Source organism: Ilyonectria robusta (genome assembly GCF_021365365.1).
Source record: "Ilyonectria robusta strain PMI_751 chromosome Unknown BGZ61scaffold_31, whole genome shotgun sequence".
Classification (NCBI taxonomy): Eukaryota; Fungi; Ascomycota; class Sordariomycetes; order Hypocreales; family Nectriaceae; genus Ilyonectria; species Ilyonectria robusta.
This window is the reverse complement of record NW_025764465.1, coordinates 264,178-283,049: the sequence shown is the minus strand read 5'-3', so window position 1 is coordinate 283,049 and position 18,872 is coordinate 264,178. Positions and strand designations below refer to the sequence as shown.

General features: G+C 50.5%; 8 protein-coding genes across 8 annotated transcripts; 4 read left to right on the top strand and 4 right to left on the bottom strand.

Moving 5' to 3' along the window:
- Positions 1-195: 195 nt before the first annotated feature.
- On the bottom strand, positions 196-1,724 carry BGZ61DRAFT_484690 (uncharacterized protein; the record flags this gene model as incomplete). Its single annotated transcript, XM_046249642.1, has 2 exons — positions 196-969; positions 1,470-1,724. The coding sequence occupies 2 exons, from the start codon at positions 1,722-1,724 to the stop codon at positions 196-198; spliced, it is 1,029 nt and encodes a 342-aa protein (XP_046097127.1).
- Positions 1,725-2,450: 726 nt separating this feature from the next.
- BGZ61DRAFT_462464 (uncharacterized protein) lies at positions 2,451-2,969 on the bottom strand. Its single transcript, XM_046247294.1, has one exon. The coding sequence runs from the start codon at positions 2,909-2,911 to the stop codon at positions 2,489-2,491; it is 423 nt and encodes a 140-aa protein (XP_046097126.1). The 5' UTR covers positions 2,912-2,969; the 3' UTR covers positions 2,451-2,488.
- Positions 2,970-3,673: 704 nt separating this feature from the next.
- On the top strand, positions 3,674-5,153 carry BGZ61DRAFT_462463 (beta-lactamase). Its single transcript, XM_046247293.1, has one exon. The coding sequence runs from the start codon at positions 3,804-3,806 to the stop codon at positions 5,013-5,015; it is 1,212 nt and encodes a 403-aa protein (XP_046097125.1). The 5' UTR covers positions 3,674-3,803; the 3' UTR covers positions 5,016-5,153.
- Positions 5,154-5,597: 444 nt separating this feature from the next.
- On the top strand, positions 5,598-7,006 carry BGZ61DRAFT_367159 (glycoside hydrolase superfamily; the record flags this gene model as incomplete). Its single annotated transcript, XM_046241754.1, has 2 exons — positions 5,598-6,143; positions 6,194-7,006. The coding sequence occupies 2 exons, from the start codon at positions 5,598-5,600 to the stop codon at positions 7,004-7,006; spliced, it is 1,359 nt and encodes a 452-aa protein (XP_046097124.1).
- Positions 7,007-8,742: 1,736 nt separating this feature from the next.
- BGZ61DRAFT_538937 (uncharacterized protein) lies at positions 8,743-11,337 on the top strand (the record flags this gene model as incomplete). Its single annotated transcript, XM_046254711.1, has 4 exons — positions 8,743-9,817; positions 9,890-9,968; positions 10,021-11,089; positions 11,197-11,337. 4 exons carry the CDS (start codon positions 8,743-8,745, stop codon positions 11,335-11,337), a joined length of 2,364 nt encoding a protein of 787 aa, XP_046097123.1.
- Positions 11,338-11,679: 342 nt separating this feature from the next.
- On the bottom strand, positions 11,680-12,606 carry BGZ61DRAFT_484685 (uncharacterized protein; the record flags this gene model as incomplete). Its single annotated transcript, XM_046249641.1, has 1 exon — positions 11,680-12,606. The coding sequence occupies one exon, from the start codon at positions 12,604-12,606 to the stop codon at positions 11,680-11,682; it is 927 nt and encodes a 308-aa protein (XP_046097122.1).
- A 1,430-nt stretch (positions 12,607-14,036) lies between these two features.
- Positions 14,037-16,372, top strand: BGZ61DRAFT_367211 (uncharacterized protein; the record flags this gene model as incomplete). Its single annotated transcript, XM_046241759.1, has 3 exons — positions 14,037-14,266; positions 14,338-14,428; positions 14,477-16,372. The coding sequence occupies 3 exons, from the start codon at positions 14,037-14,039 to the stop codon at positions 16,370-16,372; spliced, it is 2,217 nt and encodes a 738-aa protein (XP_046097121.1).
- A 295-nt stretch (positions 16,373-16,667) lies between these two features.
- Positions 16,668-18,306, bottom strand: BGZ61DRAFT_431573 (major facilitator superfamily domain-containing protein; the record flags this gene model as incomplete). Its single annotated transcript, XM_046243853.1, has 3 exons — positions 16,668-17,175; positions 17,239-18,041; positions 18,113-18,306. The coding sequence occupies 3 exons, from the start codon at positions 18,304-18,306 to the stop codon at positions 16,679-16,681; spliced, it is 1,494 nt and encodes a 497-aa protein (XP_046097120.1). The 3' UTR covers positions 16,668-16,678.
- Positions 18,307-18,872: the final 566 nt, after the last annotated feature.

Genomic DNA, 18,872 nt, shown 5'->3' with positions numbered 1-18,872 from the left:
GGATCTCGGCCCCGCGCTTGTCAAAAAGAAGCAACATTTTCTCCTTGTTGCGCAGAAGTTCCTGAATTGCATTGCAGCTTTGATGACCTTTTCAGTGATCTGGATTTCAACCTCACACTCGTCTAAAAGAAATTCCAGTATCTTCTTGCCTTGGTAAACATTCTCAATTGCAGTAATAGAAACTTCTTCGGTGATTTAGACCTCAGCCCCGACGTTGTCAAGAAAGGACTTCACCGCCTTGTCGCCGTTGCGCCGGCTCTCAGCTGCAATACTGATGACATATTCCAGCTTATCAAACGGAATCTTGTCATCCAATTGCCACTGGACAAGATCAGTGCTGTTGCAAGCAGCTAGAACCTCAGAATATGTTAGGTCCGACTTCGTCGTAGGGCATCTTTTGACCTGTTGTATCCATTGCTCACGGTCAAGGATGCCGGTCAGATCAAAGGCACAAATGATTGAAAGAGCAGAAGGGGTGAAAGATATGGCAGTTTTCAAGCAATCATGCGCCTTGGGATGCAATTCATTCGCCCAGTCCGACAATAAGTCCTCGATACGTCTGTGCCAACGGCCGAAGCTCGACAACCAATCCTGCTCTCGGGGAAATAATTTGCAAAGTTTCTTCAGCCGCAGTTGTCTGTGATGAAGAGGTTCCCGGGAATGTACTGCCCAAAGGCAGCATGAGTAGTCGAGAAGTCGTGTTTCTGCTTCGGTTATCGTCTCTCGTCCTATCTTGTCGATATTAAATAAACAGTCTTCCGTTAGAGTGGCGTGTACAGTCTCGGGTTTAAACATCTCTTGACCTTCAAGAAACTCTTGAACGGATAGGTGCGAGAATCGAAAGGTATCAAAAACCTGGTCATAGATGACCAGGTTGCCGCATAGGTCCAAGAGTTGGTATTTCGAAAGACTGGCTGATCCTGTCTTTCCAGTCCCGGCGACCAAAAACACACTTGATTCGAATTGCACCTGGCCACAAAGAAGCCAAAAAGAAGAGCTTTTCGAGCAATTTGCTTGTTTGCATCGGCTGGTCAATCCTCAATTCTGTTTAGAATCTCTTGATACAGCCGTTTTAAGGTCTTTGGAAGTCGTCCAAGTCTCTCAATCACTGCCTGTTCTGTGCGAAGCTCCTGAAGTGCCTTGAGTTGCAAGTCAGCCCAGCGGAACCTATCTCTGTCAGCTTTTGTAGCTATGATCGTTTTGTGGTAGGAAATCACTTGCATGCCCTGGTCGTCAGATGTGAGTCTCTGTAATATTTAGTCGCGGAGCTTTGCTTTCCCTTCCCCAGTGCTGAATCATAACAAAGACCCAATCTTGATAAGCCGATCTGTTTCTGATTGAATAAAAAGTTTCATGTCTCTTGAGTTGAGTTTCGAGGAAAGATGCAGATTTGGATCTGTGCCGAATCTATAGACAATGCCCTGGTCTTCCCGGCTTGAGATAAAGATCTTTATCAGGCATGGAAATACCTCCAGAAGGTTCTCTAGGATACCTAAAAGATCTTTCTGATTCCTAAATTCATCCAAGGCGTCAATAATAATCGTTACTGTGGCGTCCTTGTACAGCTCGAGGAGTTTCAATATCAGTTCCCTGCTCTCATTCAGCTGAAGCGGCCCAGAAGCCAGTGTGCTCTCTTCCAGTTTCCCATACTTGCCTATTGCGGCAGTCTCTACTCTATCGCTACCATCAGTGGAAACAAAAACATCCGACACTGTCCAGAACATATTTTATCGTCCATGGTACAGAGGCTCGACAGATACGCTACAAGTAAGCACTTGGCCTCTCACATACGGGCTGCAGCTTCAATCAGCCACGTTAGGCGGAAACGCGAGTAGCTCCAATCGACCGCGGATCCAGCCGAGGCTCAATCAAAGTAACCTCCGATAGGTTGATATCATGACCTTAGTTAGAGCAGGTGTCAGAAAAGTCCTCTCAGACCTGCCCGATCCATCTAGACCCAAGCAGTGATCAACATCACCATCATCGCTTTAAACACTATTGCTCTGATCAAAGTAACCAAAGACACGTGCTTACCGATCAATGACTCGTGTATCATCTCTGTCTAAGTGAACAAACTGCAGTTTAAAACCACTGGGGTTCACTGTAGCTCGCCCACTCCCGAATTTCCCATGCCCGTTCCTGTTACAGCCTGCCAATAGTCCTCATATCCACCTTTGCAGTCAATAGCCTCATACATGACCCCGTAGCAAATTTACACAATCCTTCAAAGTCACCTGTTCCTTTCTGGCACCGAAATCAATCAGACCAATCAACTCTCTTCTTCTAAGCTTTCGGCTCATGTCCCTCCTGTTGAGATGTTGATCTCGTTTTCCGCTTTCGGCCCTGACTGTTCTGCACCGCGGGCTTCTCCGGCTTATTCGGGGTGCTGGTGGTCTCTGGTATGCGCGACGAAGTCCAGACAGCCTCTATATAGTAAACACTTTCTATACCTCTGTTATCATCTAGCTACCTTACAACCTATTTGCCGTTAGTCTAGCCTACAGGAAGTCCCTGGCACCTCCCCAGCAGCCTCAAGAAACTCAGCCAGCTCAGCCTCATAGATTTCAACCTTCTCAGCCTCAAGACGGGCATTCTTTTGCTTTAACTCCTCATTTTGCACCTTGTATGCGTGCATCCTCTTGCCAACCTTCCTCAAGATGAAACAAACATCTTCAAAGCGCTCATCGTGTTGTTTTTTAAGGGCTTCAATGGCACCTTCGATATCAGCACTACACTCAGGTGTGCCGGCCTGTGACGCGGCGGCGTCTTCTTTGTTGTGGCGCTGTTGCAAGAGCATCAATTTCAGCTGTATATCGGTACCGCTTGTGGGCGTGCTGAACAGAGGGTCTCCATCTCGACGCCGTTTCTCGGGTGTTGACGGCCTGACACTTATGTCCTCGTTTGCTGGCATCGTTATATCTGCGGCCGATATATTTTGGGAGTTTGATTGAGCGCTGCTTTGTTTAAAGAAGATATGTTGTGTTCATGGTTGCAGAAACGCATCAGTTGGCTGCCTAACCATATCCTTGGAGGTCACGTGAGGAATGGACTCTGTTTCTAAGTGTTTTCCTTCAAATTGTTTCAGCAAAAATAGATTCTCTGTTAACAAAAGTTTGAAGCTCGGGATTCGCTAGTATTAGAAGATCCAGTATCTGACATACGCAGAGCATACGGCTGTGGCTGTATATAAACCTCTAGGGTAAGCCTCTATTTTTGTAAATTGGCAACAGTGGAACGCTCCACTAGAGAGCTCACGTATGCCGGTTTTTCCTAGTTCAACAATTTTATCTACCCACCGTTGAAACGAAAATACCCGACAGTGTCTGGGATGTGTTTTAGCGCACATGGTCAGGTTGTTTACAGACACGTTGCAATAAGCAACTTGGCCTCTTAACTGGTTAACATACGGGCTGCAGCTTTCATCAGCCACACTTAGCCAGAAGTGTTGGATGACCACCCACAGAGAGTCCACAGTGGGTTGTACTCCATGCGTAATATGTCCAATTACATAGCAGTCTCGCTCCTAAAAATGGAAAGGCGAGAGATAAACCCACGCAATACCATGAGGGTGGATATGGAATAGTTTCTTGTACATCTCGTGTTCGTATTCTAAGCCCGTTTCTTGACTGTAAACTCCTGAATATTATTCGTTGTTTCCGCAACGGTTTGGCGGTGACGATCTACAGATACCCCGCTTGCCCTGCGTGTAACCCTACAGCTGAAGTCTTAGGGAGCGAGTGTGTCTTTGTTGATACTTGTGGAATGCTTTCCTCTGTATTCGAATAATTCACTTACTCATTACCATGACTGACGACATCGAGACTGGCTTCCAAGCAGCCATCGACGCCGGCCGGATCAATGGCGCTGTCATCTGCGCGACCGACGCCCAGGGTAATTTCGTCTACAACAACGCCATCGGGGAACGCACGCTGCTCTCAGGCGAGAAGAAGCCGCAGCGGATTGATGACGTGCTATTCCTGGCATCGGCCACCAAGCTGATCGCCACCATCGCAGCCCTGCAATGCGTCGACGACGGCCTGTTGAGCCTCACCGGCGACCTGTCCGCGATTGCGCCGGAGCTCGCAGCCAAGGAAGTCATCACGGGCTTCTCCGAAGACGGGGAAACGCCGCTGCTCAACCGGGCGACGCGCCCCATCACGCTGGAGATGCTGCTCACGCACAGCTCCGGCGTCAGCTACGACTTCGCCAACCCGCTCATCGGCCAGTGGCGCCAGAAGTTCGACCAGGTGCCCGAGGGCAAGCGTCGACCCGTTGAGGAGGCCTTCCGCTATCCGCTCGGCTTCCAGCCCGGCGCGAGCTGGATGTACGGCCCGGGGCTTGACTGGGCCGGCCGTATGGTGGAGCGGGTTACGGGTGGTGCGCTGGGCGAGCACATTCGGAAGCGCATCTGCGAGCCGTTGGGCATCACGGACGCGCAGTTCTACCCGGTTACGCGTGAAGATCTACGCGCCCGTCTCGTCGACCTCAACCCCGAGGACCCGGACGGCGTCGGCCGCGCTGTACTCGGCGGCAACGGCGATATGAATAGACGCACACTCGGCGACTTTGGCGGCCACGGCCTGTTCATGACCGGCGCCGACTACACCAAAGTTCTACGCTCGCTGCTCGCCAACGACGGCAAGCTCCTCAAGCCGTCCACCGTCGACGACATGTTCCAGGACCATCTCACCGCCGAAGCCACCGCCGGACACAAGGCCGCGCTGCTCAGCCCCATGGGCGCCTTCTTCCGCGTGGGCATCGACCCCGGCACAAGGGCGGGCTACGGCTTGGGCGGGCTGGTGATGCTGCAGGACGTCGACGGCTGGTACGGCGAGCGCACGCTGACTTGGGGCGGCGGCCTGACGTTTACGTGGTTTATCGATCGTAAGAATGACTTGTGTGGAGTTGGCGCTGTTCAGGCGGCGCTGCCGGTGGATGTAGAGGGCGTGGAAATGCTGAAGCAGACGTTCCGCCGTGATATCTACCGCAAGTATACTAGGTGGAAGCAGCAGTAGCGGGAGTTCATTTATTATAAACTGAGCTTCACCAGCTAATAATGCACGTTACTCTCCGCGACGGTGACTTAATTGGCCTTTCATTTCCGTAGTGGCGGACTAGACAGAAACATCCAGGAGCTCTTCAGCCAAATGGCCGAACGAATGCCGCAACTCCGCGGCGAAACCACTCCACCAATCAGCAGACATTCGCTATTTCTTTGCCAACAGTGGGATGATTGTTTGACGCGGAAGTCTGGTGCCGCTCGCTTCGACCTTTAATCAGCCGTTTTCTAGTGCACCGCTGCCCCGGTAATTAAGGAGGCGCTTGCGCTGTCAGTTGCTTGTGGCCTTGTCTCGACTCGATGCCGTCTACCCGCGAGTTTCAGATTGACGCTGATCGACCCAGTTGATCGCCGTGTGGGCGGATCCACGTGGAGTGGTGGTGCAAGTTTCGCCCGGAGCATATATATCGTGGACGAGCTGCCCAACAGTTCAGTTTGGAGATGCAACCATTCCTTTCGATTCGTTGATCGAGTCCGTTCTTTGTCGAGTTTCAGTCCTTCACTTCTTTCGTTCATTCACACTCATTTATTCGTCATCATGCGGCCTACATTCCTTCTCGTCGCCGGCGCATCGCTCGCGGCCGCTGGTGTTTGCAAGCACCGTCATTCTACTACTTCGGCCGTTATTGCCTCTGCAGTCGAAACTTCGGTGGAAACTCCAAGCAAGTCTGTGGTTGACACTGCGGTTGTGACTTCGGCTGCACCCTCGACGACAGCTGCCGCATCTGCAATTGCACCGGTTGTTTCTTCAGCCGCGTCTTCGGCAGCGTCTTCGACAGCTGCTGTGGTGGAATCTTCAATTGTCCCTTCTGTCGTATCCTCCGTCGCACCAGTTGCGACGTCGGCGACTTCTTCGGCGGCTGCTGTGGTTGAAACCTCAGCGGCACCCTCGGTGGTCTCCTCAGTCGCATCTTCGGCCGCCTCTTCAGCCGCCTCCTCCGCGGCATCGTCGGCAGCCACTGATGCAGCTTCGAGCGGCTTTTTGTTCACTGGTGTCAGTGAGTCCGGTGCTGAATTCGGAACTGGTAACATTCCGGGTACTGAGGGCACCGACTACACTTTCCCCAACACCACTGCCATCGATGTGAGTATTCCATCATCTCATCAGCATACCAAGATATACTGACCAAGTAGATTCTGTTCGCCGCTGGCATGAACTCCTTCCGTGTCCCGTTCCTTATGGAGCGTATGATTCCCACCAAAATGACCGGTTCCCTGGACAGCGACTACTTTAGTGGAATCGAGGCTGTGGTTACTCACATCACCGGCAAAGGAGCTTATGCCATTCTCGATCCCCACAACTATGGTCGTTACTACTCCAACATCATTACTGACACGGCTGCCTTTGGTTCATGGTGGGCCACAGTGGCCGCCAAGTTTGCCGACAACAAGCTGGTCGTCTTCGACACCAACAACGAGTACCACGATATGGAGAACTCGCTGGTGGCCGAGCTGAACCAGGCCGCCATTACTGCGATCCGTGGCGCCGGCGCCACTTCGCAATACATCTTTGTCGAGGGCAACGCGTACACCGGCGCTTGGACTTGGGTGTCGAGCGGAAACGGCGACGCCCTCAAGGACTTGACCGATCCCGAGGACAAGCTGATCTACGAGATGCACCAGTACCTCGACTCGGACGGCTCCGGTACGTCCGAAACCTGTGTTGACAGCACCATCGGCGCGACCCGCCTTGCTGCTGCGACCGCCTGGCTCAAGGAGAACGGCAAGCTCGGTGTTCTCGGCGAGACTGCGGGCGCGAACAACGACATTTGCAAGTCTGCCATCAAGGGAGAGTTGCAGTATCTCAAGGATAACTCGGATGTTTGGGTTGGTTGGTTGTGGTGGGCTGCTGGACCTTGGTGGGCCGACTACCTGTTCAGCATGGAGCCCTCTACTGGCGTTGCGTATGACAACTACCTCTCTGTTGTTTCGGAGTTCCTTGCATAATTGGCGGGTTTCAATGCATGACTGAGCTGGTAGTTGATGTCAAAGTAGAAGTAGGTAGATCGATCTTTCTGGTGCTATCTACTGGAAGCTACCAGCAACTCTTTTCTTCCTAGTATATATAGCTCATTAACTGAGTGTTTCTTCTACCAATATTTGATTCATAATCGGGCCATAAAATACTCCAGTGATTTCCTACATTTTAAAAGTCAGAACCTATGTACTATTTTTGAGCCCAGCTTCGAGAAGATTACATCGCGGAGTTCTATTGAGAACTGATTCTTACCTCCGGGATGTCTAAGCCGTTGCATTGAGTAGGCTGGATCAAGCAAAAGAATCAGATATGGCAGTGTGACTGCGCAAAAAAAAGAAATTCAGATTGAATAGATTCCAATGGCTCCCTTGGCCGATGTGAAAGGTGATGGCTTAACGCGGTCCTTATCATTTGTAAGCATCACGCTCGACTTTGAACGTTTGACAAAGTCTCCCAAGGGATGTGCAGCCGTCGATATTGTTCAAGCTGAAACAGTTGAGGAATTGTCTGTGCCAAAGATCGGAGGAATCTTACCATTGTGAAATAACAAACGCATTTCGCTCTTGCCATCGGACGTGTTGTGGACCAAGATTCTTGGAGAGTACGAAGTCTATACTGAGTGTCGGGCTTAAATCATCACTTTTATATCCCGCTTTCAGACAAAGTTTGACTTGATGGTATTCTGTGCAGACGCAGAGATGGTGTTTTTGGCTAATATATTGGACGGAGTGATTTGCACTGGAGTCCAGATCCAATCCGGACTACTCTGTAAGGTTGTTTATGATGTTGGTATATCTCTTGAGCTTCGTGATGCATTTCTGCCGCCTTTTCTCATGCCTAAATACGCGAACCTTTCGAAAAAGGAGCTTTTCGTTGTGTCCAATTCTATTTCTATCGCAACTCCTTTAGTGCATTCAACATTGTCAAAATCTCTCTCTAAGGATCGGTGTTTTATTTACAGAGGGCTAAGTAGAGGGTATCCCTATTAAATACAGTGCGTGCGTTCCCTGCTGCCCTCGTTGTTCTAGCTGTGGGGCTCGCTTGACCAAGCCCTATTTCAACAAACATGCCCTGGTTACCCTACGGTGGAAGTGAGGTGAGCCATAACTAATGAGTATATGTAGACATTTGAAAGCTGGCCTATCAGAGCCAAAGTATCCTTTTAAGCTCGCTTTTAAACCCTGAGTCGTTATGCCATTCTGCAAACAATCGGCAGTTTGGAGGTTTTCTTTCGTCACTCTATAAGCGCCGTTGACTGCACAGGGGTGTTCTGAGTGTCACACAGTTCGGTTCGTGCCAGTCGATGTTTAAACGGAGAATTGAATGTGTAAGAATGAAGCCAAGCAAAACAATATTGATGGGTAGATTTAAACAACTCAATCTTCGCAGCTCCGAGAGGGGCAGAACGCCACTCTGGCTTCAGCCTCATGCAGGCGAAGTAAGCGGCCAATGGAGAGCCAAGCGAGAGATCATGTGCGCGTCAATTGTTGCTGACCGCCAGTTCCAGGCTTCCTATCACATTGTTGATCACTATCATGCATCTCCTGAGACTCTGCATATTACCCCGCACCTCTCCATGAGGTTATCGATCAGGATTCACGTTTCATCCTCTTTACATGTACTGTGTATTCCCCAGTCCAAATCACGCTGTATTCATATCGGGTTAGGCCTTTCCACACCTAAATGCCATCCTACCGAAGTCGAAATGGCCACTGAATGGGATATATCCCGCAGAGTGGGCGACGCAGCAAGTGACTCCTTTGAGCGATATCCGGACTTCCGCATATCCCGTCCAGAACCGATCAGCTTACCATCGACTGCACAGGCCGAAACGAGTTCTGGATCTGCAAATTCCTCCGTCAATGAACTTCCCGACTTCACTCCAGCCGCTCCACAGTTGAGTAGTCAATCTGCGCAACGCGAATTATTTTCAGGAATAGCAACTGGCTCCGACGTGAATGACGCAGCCCGCTACTGTATGAGGGCATTTTCGAGCCTCATTTCAGCCCCAAAAGAGCAACAAGCAACAGACAATGAAACAATCAAATTTTCAAAAGCAAACCGGATCGTCTTTATGAACCAATTTTCTCGGTTCAAGACTTGGGCCGCAAAAGTCGAGGCCTTGAGCGCGGGTTTTTCATCCGTGAATTATCGCCTTGATGGTGATTCTGTCATCGGAGACGTTCTTCTGAAGCTTTTGAAACGACTTTCAGAAAAGCTAGAGTCAGTTCCGACTGGGGACAGCTCCCCCTCCATGCGGAGTGTACCAGGGAAGGACGATGCCGACACTATTTCATCAGACTCATCATCTGAGAGTGAGGATGAGAGCTCACGAGGAGAAGAGAAGGACCGTAATACCCCACCACAACCTCTCTGGATCAGAATTATCGAAGAGACAATTACAAATCTCTACAAAATCACAACCCTGGCTGAAAGATCAAATATCCACACAGAAGATCAAAGCATGGCTAAATGGCTCGAAAGGAATTCCACCGAAGTGGATGACGAGCTGTCTGACTTGCGTTTACATATCCAGAGGTTATTGGAAAAGAAATTTGCTCGGTTACGATTTTCACCATTTCTCAAGGACCGGTTAATTCTGGCAGTACTCAACCGGAGGAAGAGGCTACTTTATCACGGCAGCCGTCACCAAAAATGTCAACATGGAGTGAAGGACGCATTCGATTCAAGGGTTCTAGCCTCGACATCTCCATTAGAGACTCAACGAGGTATTCACACGAGAAGTGTGCCCGAACATCCTCCTTCGTTAGCATCGAAAGGTAAGGGAAAAGCTGTCGACTCAAGCAGCCCGCAATGTCTGGATGTAGCACTAACAAGCAGATGTGAACCAGGAGTTACGGAATTCGCATGTCCGTACTGTACCCAGCCGCTAGGTGAAGAAATGTTTAGCGCAGACAAGACAAACTGGAAGTAAGTCAGCAACACACCGCAGATCAGGATTTCGGCGTCTCATTCGATATAGCCGCCATGTGCTGCTAGATTTACAGCCCTACGTTTGCTTATTTCGAGATTGCGATTCGCCGCTGAGCCAATACTGTACGCAAGACGAGTGGGTTTATCACATGGCATGGACGCATGCCAAAGTATGGACATGCCAGATAAGGGGGCACGAGAGGTTACAATTTCTCAGCGCTGGTGCACTCAAAGCTCATCTACTACACGACCACACCGGGCCCCTTTCCGCCAACCAGCTACGGTTAATGGTCGAGAAGGGTGCCAAACCCGCGCCAAACGTCTTTGCGTACCTTGCGGCAGATTCCGAGTTCAAGTCCATATCCGAATGCCCGTTTTGTTTATTCCCTGCTTCCGATGCCCCCTGTATGGCTCCCCCCTATGAGGAAGCTTACAGCAGGATCAGAGATCACATTTCAGGCCATCTTGAATCTATAGCTCTGGTTTCTCTGCCTAGAATACGAGACTCAGACAAGAGCGTGTCAGAGGCACGGCAAGAAAAGGACAGCGAGTTTCAGTCTGCTGATATTCCAGCTAGCTCTCGTCCGTTTGGGTCTGAGCAGGGCGAGGAGCGTGAGGAGCAATTAAAATTACCCTCCTTCCCTCCTCAGCCCTTGCGAAAACAGTACTCACCTTACGTTGGCTCGTATACCCACACGCGAGCTCGCAGCAACTCCAGCAACTATACACCCCCCTCCAAGCCTCAGCATTCCAGGTTTCCTTCTTATGAACCTCAGTACTCGCCAACCCAGCGCTCGCCTTTAAACGCTGGCCCCATTCTGAGAGGACTGGCCATGGCCCCCCCAGCTCCATATAGACCAAATCTTCCTTACCAGTCCCTGCCGACCATGGACGAGTCCGCCGTGTCAAATATTCGCCAGCCCGGAGTTCCGATAGCGAGGATTCCCGGCGTGGTAATCTTTGCCGCTCAGGAAGAGCGACCTTTCAAGTGCGATCAGTGCGTGCTGTCCTTTGTCCGAAATCACGACTTGAAACGACATAAGCGAATTCACTGGGCTACCAAGTCATTCCCTTGCTCCTTCTGCGGCAAGGGTTTCTCACGAAAGGACGCCTTGAAGGTAGGAGCCCATTTAATCTATTCCTTACTTGGACCAAGCCAAAGGAAGAAATTCGATTCTATATAATCATCGTTTCGTTCTAGGCTGCATACTAACTCCTGTTGCAGAGGCATAGACTCGTCAAGGGATGCGAGAAAAAGAGTAGCCAAGCAGATAGCTCTCAAGATGGCGAAGCGGATCGAGATGTGGATGTCGTTGAGATTGGGGAAGAAGAGGAAGAATCAGCGTCGCATATGCAAGAAGACTGATTAATCCAAGACCAGCGAGCCGAGGCCAGAGAACAATGTCTTCGACCCTATTCTCCAATCGTTTTTTCTACATCATAGAGTGCCTTGCCCTGATTTCTTTCTCCTCGGAGATGATTAGAGTAGTCCACTTGTTTCAGAGGCACTCAGTGGATTTGCAAATAATTCGGATTGCTCTGGTGGTAAACTCAAAAACGGCTTTAGTTGCTAATAGAAAGTATCACACATGGGCGTACTTCTCAAAGCTGGTTTTCAAAGCCGCCAACTTTGAGGTGCAGCGTGAAAAGGACAGTGTTTTCTTTAGAATTCCCCAATAGAAAGGTACAGAAACATATGCTTGATCCATTACTCCTCCCCAAGTAACGTCCAACTCCCCTTCTCAATGTCTTCTCGTATCCTGGCCGCTATGTCTGGTGGTGCCTCAGCAACGTGTCCCGTAGCTTCGAGCCACTCCTTCTCTTCCTCGGTACTATCCCTGCCTAGAATCGCGTTACGGTATGGATACCGCCCAAATCGGCGGATGATAGGCCAGTGAGCGTCCTTGATCATGCACCACCAATATGCCCATTCGCTCAATGTTATACGAGGCCCGAACTGGTCGATTGGGCCTTTGAACACCTCTTGCAGGAAAATCTTGTCGTTTCCTAATATTGCCTCTCGTTCCTTGTGATACGGATCACGTTCTCCCGAGTAAGTCTGTATAGTTTTTCGCGTCTCTTCTGCTAGGATGACTCCGATCCTCTGGCTATCCAGATCCTCTGCATGCAGAAAGGGCGCCGACCATAAAGTCTGCATCACGATCCAATAATCAAAGCTGACACCCGCTTCGTCGCGCCATCGCTCCCACTTATCGGGCCGCAGGGCTTCTGGCAGGGCATACCATTGTCCCGCAAGTTGACGTGCCAACGGGCCAAAATATGCAGATTGCCATCGCCCACCGATGCCGTCAAATAGCACACGTGATGCCTGGTCCAGCATGCACTGCAGTCCGTAGCATTGCTGCGGGAAGTCTGGTGATCCAGGGGGTGGAAGGAAAGACATGAGGTCGAGACTGGGCGGGATAGTTGCGTCGGGGCTCAGCTTGCTAAGGGCAAGGAGAGCGTCGCGGGCAGTACTGGCCTTGCAAGCCTCTCGAAAGCGCTTGTTAGGCATATTTGCAGCGACCTCGGCAAAATCAAGTCGCTCAGTCTTAGACCATGGGACCTGAGCTTCGGCGATGAGAGTCAGGAGGGAGGGCGTTATAAGGGATTCGAGATCTTTATAGCCTGACATGACGTGCTGTCTTCAGAGGCTATAGTAGGAACGTGGGAAGGAATAATGGGAGCCTGGCGCTACTGATGAGATACGTCCTGGTTCTATAATCAACCACGACGCACCTTAAAAATGAAAAAAGAAGCAATTGACGTCTTAGATTTTACTATCAGTGAGGGACTTTATCAAGAACCCTGCGGCTTAATCAAGGCACGTGAGGTGATCTTATCCACTGTAGCATTTTCTGTCAGCATCTGCACGAAACAGGCTACAGTTGACGTCATATGTCACATCTTGTGTAGATTTTGACAGGATAAGGACTGTGCAAGGTTATCGGCAAAGGACAAATGACGAGCTATATTGTTCGAAGAATGTATCCATATGATTACTGTACGATCTATTCGCTCGCAGATACTATACAGACATGTTAGCAAGATAGACTATGTGATTTCTAAGTTTACTAAATGAACTTGTTAGAGAAAGTCAGTCATCCATTAGCTAGATTGGTGGTGTTTTGCATTTCTTGACTAAAGCAGTTTGAACTAAATTTATCTAGTATATTTTTCTATTCTTCAACATGTGATATAAATATAAATCAGGCACCATAGAAGCGAGCTTGTAGTAAATTGTTCCCATAGCAACGAAAACCAGCTCCATGTTTCAGTTGCAGCGGAGCGTTTTGCCCTCATTGTCACTCAGACGAAGAATGTAACCGACTATATTTTCAGCAAGACAGCTAGGGCCTGAAGCTCTCGATACTCTTCATGGTTGCCTAGATGTGCAACCCCGGGGGTTAAACACGTTTCCTTTTCAAAATTATTTTACTCCTCCGTTCCTTGTCTTTTTTTTATTACAAAATCGCCTCGTGCATTGAATCACGCGTTGTTAGTATCCTCTGTGTACTATATGCCTCGGTCTGTACCATGCTAGTCGCGGCAAGCCATTCAGAAACCTTTTCATTTTCCGAGGCTACTCATGATGAGATACGTACGTTCGCAGGAATGCCGAGAAGACTCCCGGGGGGTGGAAAACCTCGGTCTCCATGTGCCCTATTTAAATAAGGTTAAATTAGGTACCGGTCTCCCTTTCACTGGGTGAATTGTCCAACGTTCATATACTTTATACAAGACTTTAGCCTAAAAAGTAAAACGTTCTTGGGATAAGCGAGCAAAGCATTGGCTCTCCGCATTCACGCCCCTGACTAAATATGGCATAGCAGCTTCTTAGCCTGTTCTCACTCTCGGCAAGAGAAGGAAACGTCGATCTTTACCTGATACCCTGCCGTGATTGGCGCAGAATTTCAATGTCCGACGGCTGGAGAATTATTCTGGCGTAGTATTTCGGCAGATCAAAGACATGTAGTTATATGCTGTCATCGCCCTTACAAGGAAAGCAAAGTCTGGCCATCATTCATTTCAGTCATTTACCATCTTTTTCGCTGAGCCGTAAGCATGAAGTTGTTGTCTCTCATTCTTGCTTCGGCAGGCCTCGCGCAGGCCGCATTCGAGTGGCAAAATGCTCGCATCGGTGGCGGCGGCGGTTTCGTTGCTGGCATCGAATTCCACCCAAAGGCCAAAGGTGTCGCGTACGCCCGGACTGACATTGGAGGGCTTTACCGTTTGAATGGGGATGACGACTCATGGACAGCTGTGACAGACGTCACGGCGACTGACTCTGGCTGGTATGTCCTGATTGAACTATTGTGCTCTCTGATGAGAAATGAAGGAAGCTAACTCCTGAGCTGCTGCTTAGGAACCGCTGGGGAATTGATGCCTTGGCTTTGGATCCCTCAGACCCCGACAAGGTCTACACGGCCGTGGGCATGTACACCAATGACTGGCAAGTAGATTATCGGCGGCGATGTCACAGTCCAGAGATTCACTAATGCAAGAACAGGGACCCTAACAACGGCTCAATTGGCATAAGCAGCGACAAGGGCGCTACATGGACCTTTACAGAACTTCCTTTCAAGGTCGGCGGCAACATGCCAGGTAGAGGAATGGGAGAGCGCCTTGCTGTTGATCCCCAAAACTCAGACATTGTCTACTTCGGCGCCCGCAGTGGCAACGGGCTTTGGAGGAGCACCAACGGCGGCACCAGCTTCACCAAGGTCACATCCTTTACCAACGTCGGCAGCTTTGCTGTGAATCCTAGCGACACTTCTGGATACTCAAGCGATCTCCAGGGCCTGACCTTTGTGACCATGGACAAAACCTCGCCTGCCCTTGACGGAGCGACGTCCAGGATATTTGTCGGCACTGCTGATAATGAAACCGCGTCGGTCTACATGTCCAGTGACGCAGGCAAGACTTGGGACCCTATTCCTGGCCAGCCTGGGCAGTTCTTCCCCCACAAGGCCAAGCTGCAGCCCGACGAGAAAGCTCTCTACATTTCCTACAGCGACGGCACAGGCCCTTACGATGGCAGCGCCGGTGCCATCTACCGCTACGACATTGCGGCCGCGACGTGGAAGAACATCACACCACCTGGCGATCGCTACTTTGGCTTCGGCGGACTGGCAGTTGACCTCCAAGTGCCAGGCACGCTCGTTGTTGCATCACTAAACTCGTGGTATCCAGATGCCCAGATCTTCCGGTCCACCGACTCGGGCGAAACATGGTCGACTCTCTGGGGCTACAACGCGGACTCTCAGCTGGAGTACTACTACGGCATCTCCACGCCCAAGGCGCCGTGGATTTACAAGAACTTCATCTCCATCGACACCAAGCGCTTGGGCTGGATGATTGAGGCTTTAGAGATCGATCCTTTCGACAGTGACCATTGGCTTTACGGCACCGGCTTGACCGTGTATGGAGGGCACGACCTCACGCAATGGGACACGGCTCATAACGTTACGATTGAATCGCTTGCCGAGGGTATCGAGGAGTTTGCAGTGCTGGAAATCAAATCGGCTCCCGGAGGCAGCGAGCTCCTCGCAGGCGTTCACGACGACAGCGGCTTCACCTTTTCGACAAAGAGCTCTCTCAGCAAATCCCCTCCCTCGGCATGGGATAGTCCCATGTTTACCGGGTCGGTAAGCGTCGATTACGCGGGCAACGAAGTCGACAGGATTGTGAGAGTGGGCAACACTCAAGGAGTGCCACAGGTTGCCATCTCTAGCGACGGAGGTTCATCCTGGAAGGTTCATAGCGGTGCTTCCAACTCGCAGTCTGGTGGTTCCGTGGCCATATCAGCAGATGCAGTCACTATTCTCTGGTCTTCGGCCAACGAAGGCGTCTCGCGATCCCTGAATCAGAGCACCTTTTCTGCCGTGTCGAGCCTCCCTTCAGGATCAGTCATCGCCAGCGATAAACAAGATGGCGCGTACTTCTACGCCGCATCAGGCTCAACTTTCTACGTTTCCAGCAATGCAGCATCTAGCTTCAGCAAGGGGGAGGCCATCGGCTCAGCAACAAAGATTCGCGACATCGCAGTCCATCCAACCAAGGCGGGAGACGTCTGGGTGTCAACTGACGTTGGCATCTTCCACAGCGTCGACTTTGGCGGCTCCTTCACGAAGGTTTCGGCTGCGCTGACTGACACTTATCAGATCGCCCTCGGTCGTGGCGAGGGGACCACTTGGAACTTGTATGCTTTTGGCGATGGTTCTGCCGGACGCAAGCTGTATGGAAGTGGTGATCTTGGCAAGACTTGGGTTGACATCCAAGGTGACATCGGGTTCGGTGCCATCGATTCCAACAGGCTGGAGGGAAGCGGAAACCATGCAGGACAGGTCTACGTGGGTACGAATGGCCGTGGTGTCTTTTGGGCTCAGGGGTCGTTGTGATTGATGTTGTAAATATCTTTTTCTATTACAAAATTGAGACGAGCATGTATTTTGTTGATATTGTGAACCTCTGACACCTAGCTTGGAACATTGACCAACCATCACATCTTTAGGCTACCCATGTTGTAGGTACCTATAGTCAATAGCTGCCAGATCTCTGGGACAGTGAGGTGAGTATGAGCCGAAGGATCTTGACAAATAAATAAAAGTGACATTTGGTCAAATACCGAACTTGCAGTAGTCTAGAAGGGATATAGGAACGATGGCAAGTTCAAGGCAATTATTTGCATTAGCTCTATTGTCGCACTATATTGTTTTGGTGTACTGAGAAGATTGCCTCCACTGAGAACCATGCTTCAACATTAGTACCGGGATCAATGCAAAGCCTAGACTGATAGCGCCAAGTATCGTAAGCCCCCAGCCGTAACCGAGATGTTCAGCAAGCAGTGTCGTGGTAAGAGGTAAAAACGAGCTGGCCAAGCACCGGATGACAATGATACCGGTCAGAGCGGATGCCGAGTAGAGCCCACAAGCGTCTACCACATACGCTATCAGGGGCACGTAGGCTAGCATCAAGGACAGACGGATCCAGACGACAGACAGAAGAACAAACATTAGAGGCAGTTTGTACTCAGCAGACCAACCGTACAGCGCCAAAGCCGGGGGAAGCATTAAAGCTCCAATAATGGCTATGGGCAAGCGATGTTCTGGCAGGCCGATCCCGTTGTTGGCGGCGCGGAGCTTGATATAGATCTTGTCCAAATATAGGTTGCAAATCACGCCGCTAATCGAAGAGCCAAGACCTTGGAGACACCATGTTAACCAGCTTGTTGACAATTGCAGAGAATGGGATTATCCCAACGTACCATTTGCGAGGAATGTCCAGCCTGTTTCAGCCGGGGTAAAACCATATATATCCTCCAAGATATCTGGGAGCGTTACAGACACGATATATAGATAGGAATATATGACAGCGCCGAACAACGATAAGGCAGCTAGCACGCCAGAGTCAAAGAGCACCACCACAGGCCGCATGATGGAGGTCCGCAGACCGTCGAAGTCTTTGTCGAGACGGTTCTCTTTCCCAAAGTCGCTGGTGATGGAGCTTTTTCCAGTTTCCTTTTGCAGCCTTGCCACTCTCTTTCGGAGAATGGCAACTTTGTATGTCTCCCGGAAACAGGTGAAGAAAACCAACTGACAAATGCCGGCCAGGCCAACGCCCATCCAGATGACGGCGCGCCAGCCCAGACTCTGCGCGACCATACCGCTGACAGCAGGTCCTATTGTACCGCCGACGAGGGATGCGAACATGACTAGGCTCATGACTGCACCTCTCTGGTCGGATACAAAGATATCCCCAATAATAGCTGGGTTCAACACGTTCGATGCCACCGCCATGCCCGTCACCGCGCGCGTGGTGATCAGCATCGTCGTGCTCTGTGAAAGAGCTGCCATCACGGTCGTTGCGATGAAGAGAACGTTGCAGGCGTTGATCAGGGGGTAGCGGCCGAATATCTCGGACAGCGGCGCGATGAGGAGAGGACCTGCCGCCTCGCCCAGCTCCCAGATCGTTACAAGGAGGACGGCGGCGGACTTGGTCCCGTTGCCACCATCGAGTTCATTGACGATGTGGCTCGCCACTGGGACTACAGATATGCAATTAAATGTGCTTCATCATGAGGTCAGTTCCAACGAGAATTCTTGTCTTTGCCTGAGTAGGCTTGGGATCATTGCACGTACACTGTAAAACCTGTAAAGGCTAACAGGGCCACTATTCCCCTTTTAAATGGCGCTGGCCACTCAAGCGGATTATCTGGGTCGCCATTGGGATTGAAGTTGATGGTGTCTTGTGAATCCCCGTTGAGAATTCCACAGGACTCGTCTCCCGCTTCAAGCAGTAAAGGGGCAGCCTCCTCCAAGCTCGGGGAAGCCATCGCGCCTTTGGTGGTTTTGGACATGGCTGACCGACCGTCTGCCGAGGTATCGCAGTTGATGATGAGAGTGTTGCAGGACGACGAAATACCGCAGACTCAATCAGCAAGATCCATCTTCTCAACCTCCGCTTTCTTATAGGACCTCCCACCATCCGAATACTTGCTTCTGCCACCGCAACCCCATAATTAAACGGCCTTTCAAAGGTCACGGAAGCCATCCACACCGCCGAAGTGCGTCACAACTGAGACACGGGACATAGTGCGTTACCCACCAGGGGAGGCTAACCACATTCAGAGCACACGAGACTACAATTGTTGTCAATAGCGAGACATTTGTCAGTCCTAAATGCGCAATCCTGCAGGTAGGTGCGCCGTGATTATGTCAAGCGCGCAATTCATGGCGTTACGACAAACATGATTCGGCCATAACTCACGATGACAAGTCACTAGATCCGCACTATGGCAAAAAAGGGAAATTGACTTGCATTTGTCTAAAAGCCATAGTGGACTCGGAATCCCAACAATAATCGAGACTGTGCGACAGTATTTTGCGTCTGGTTGGTTTG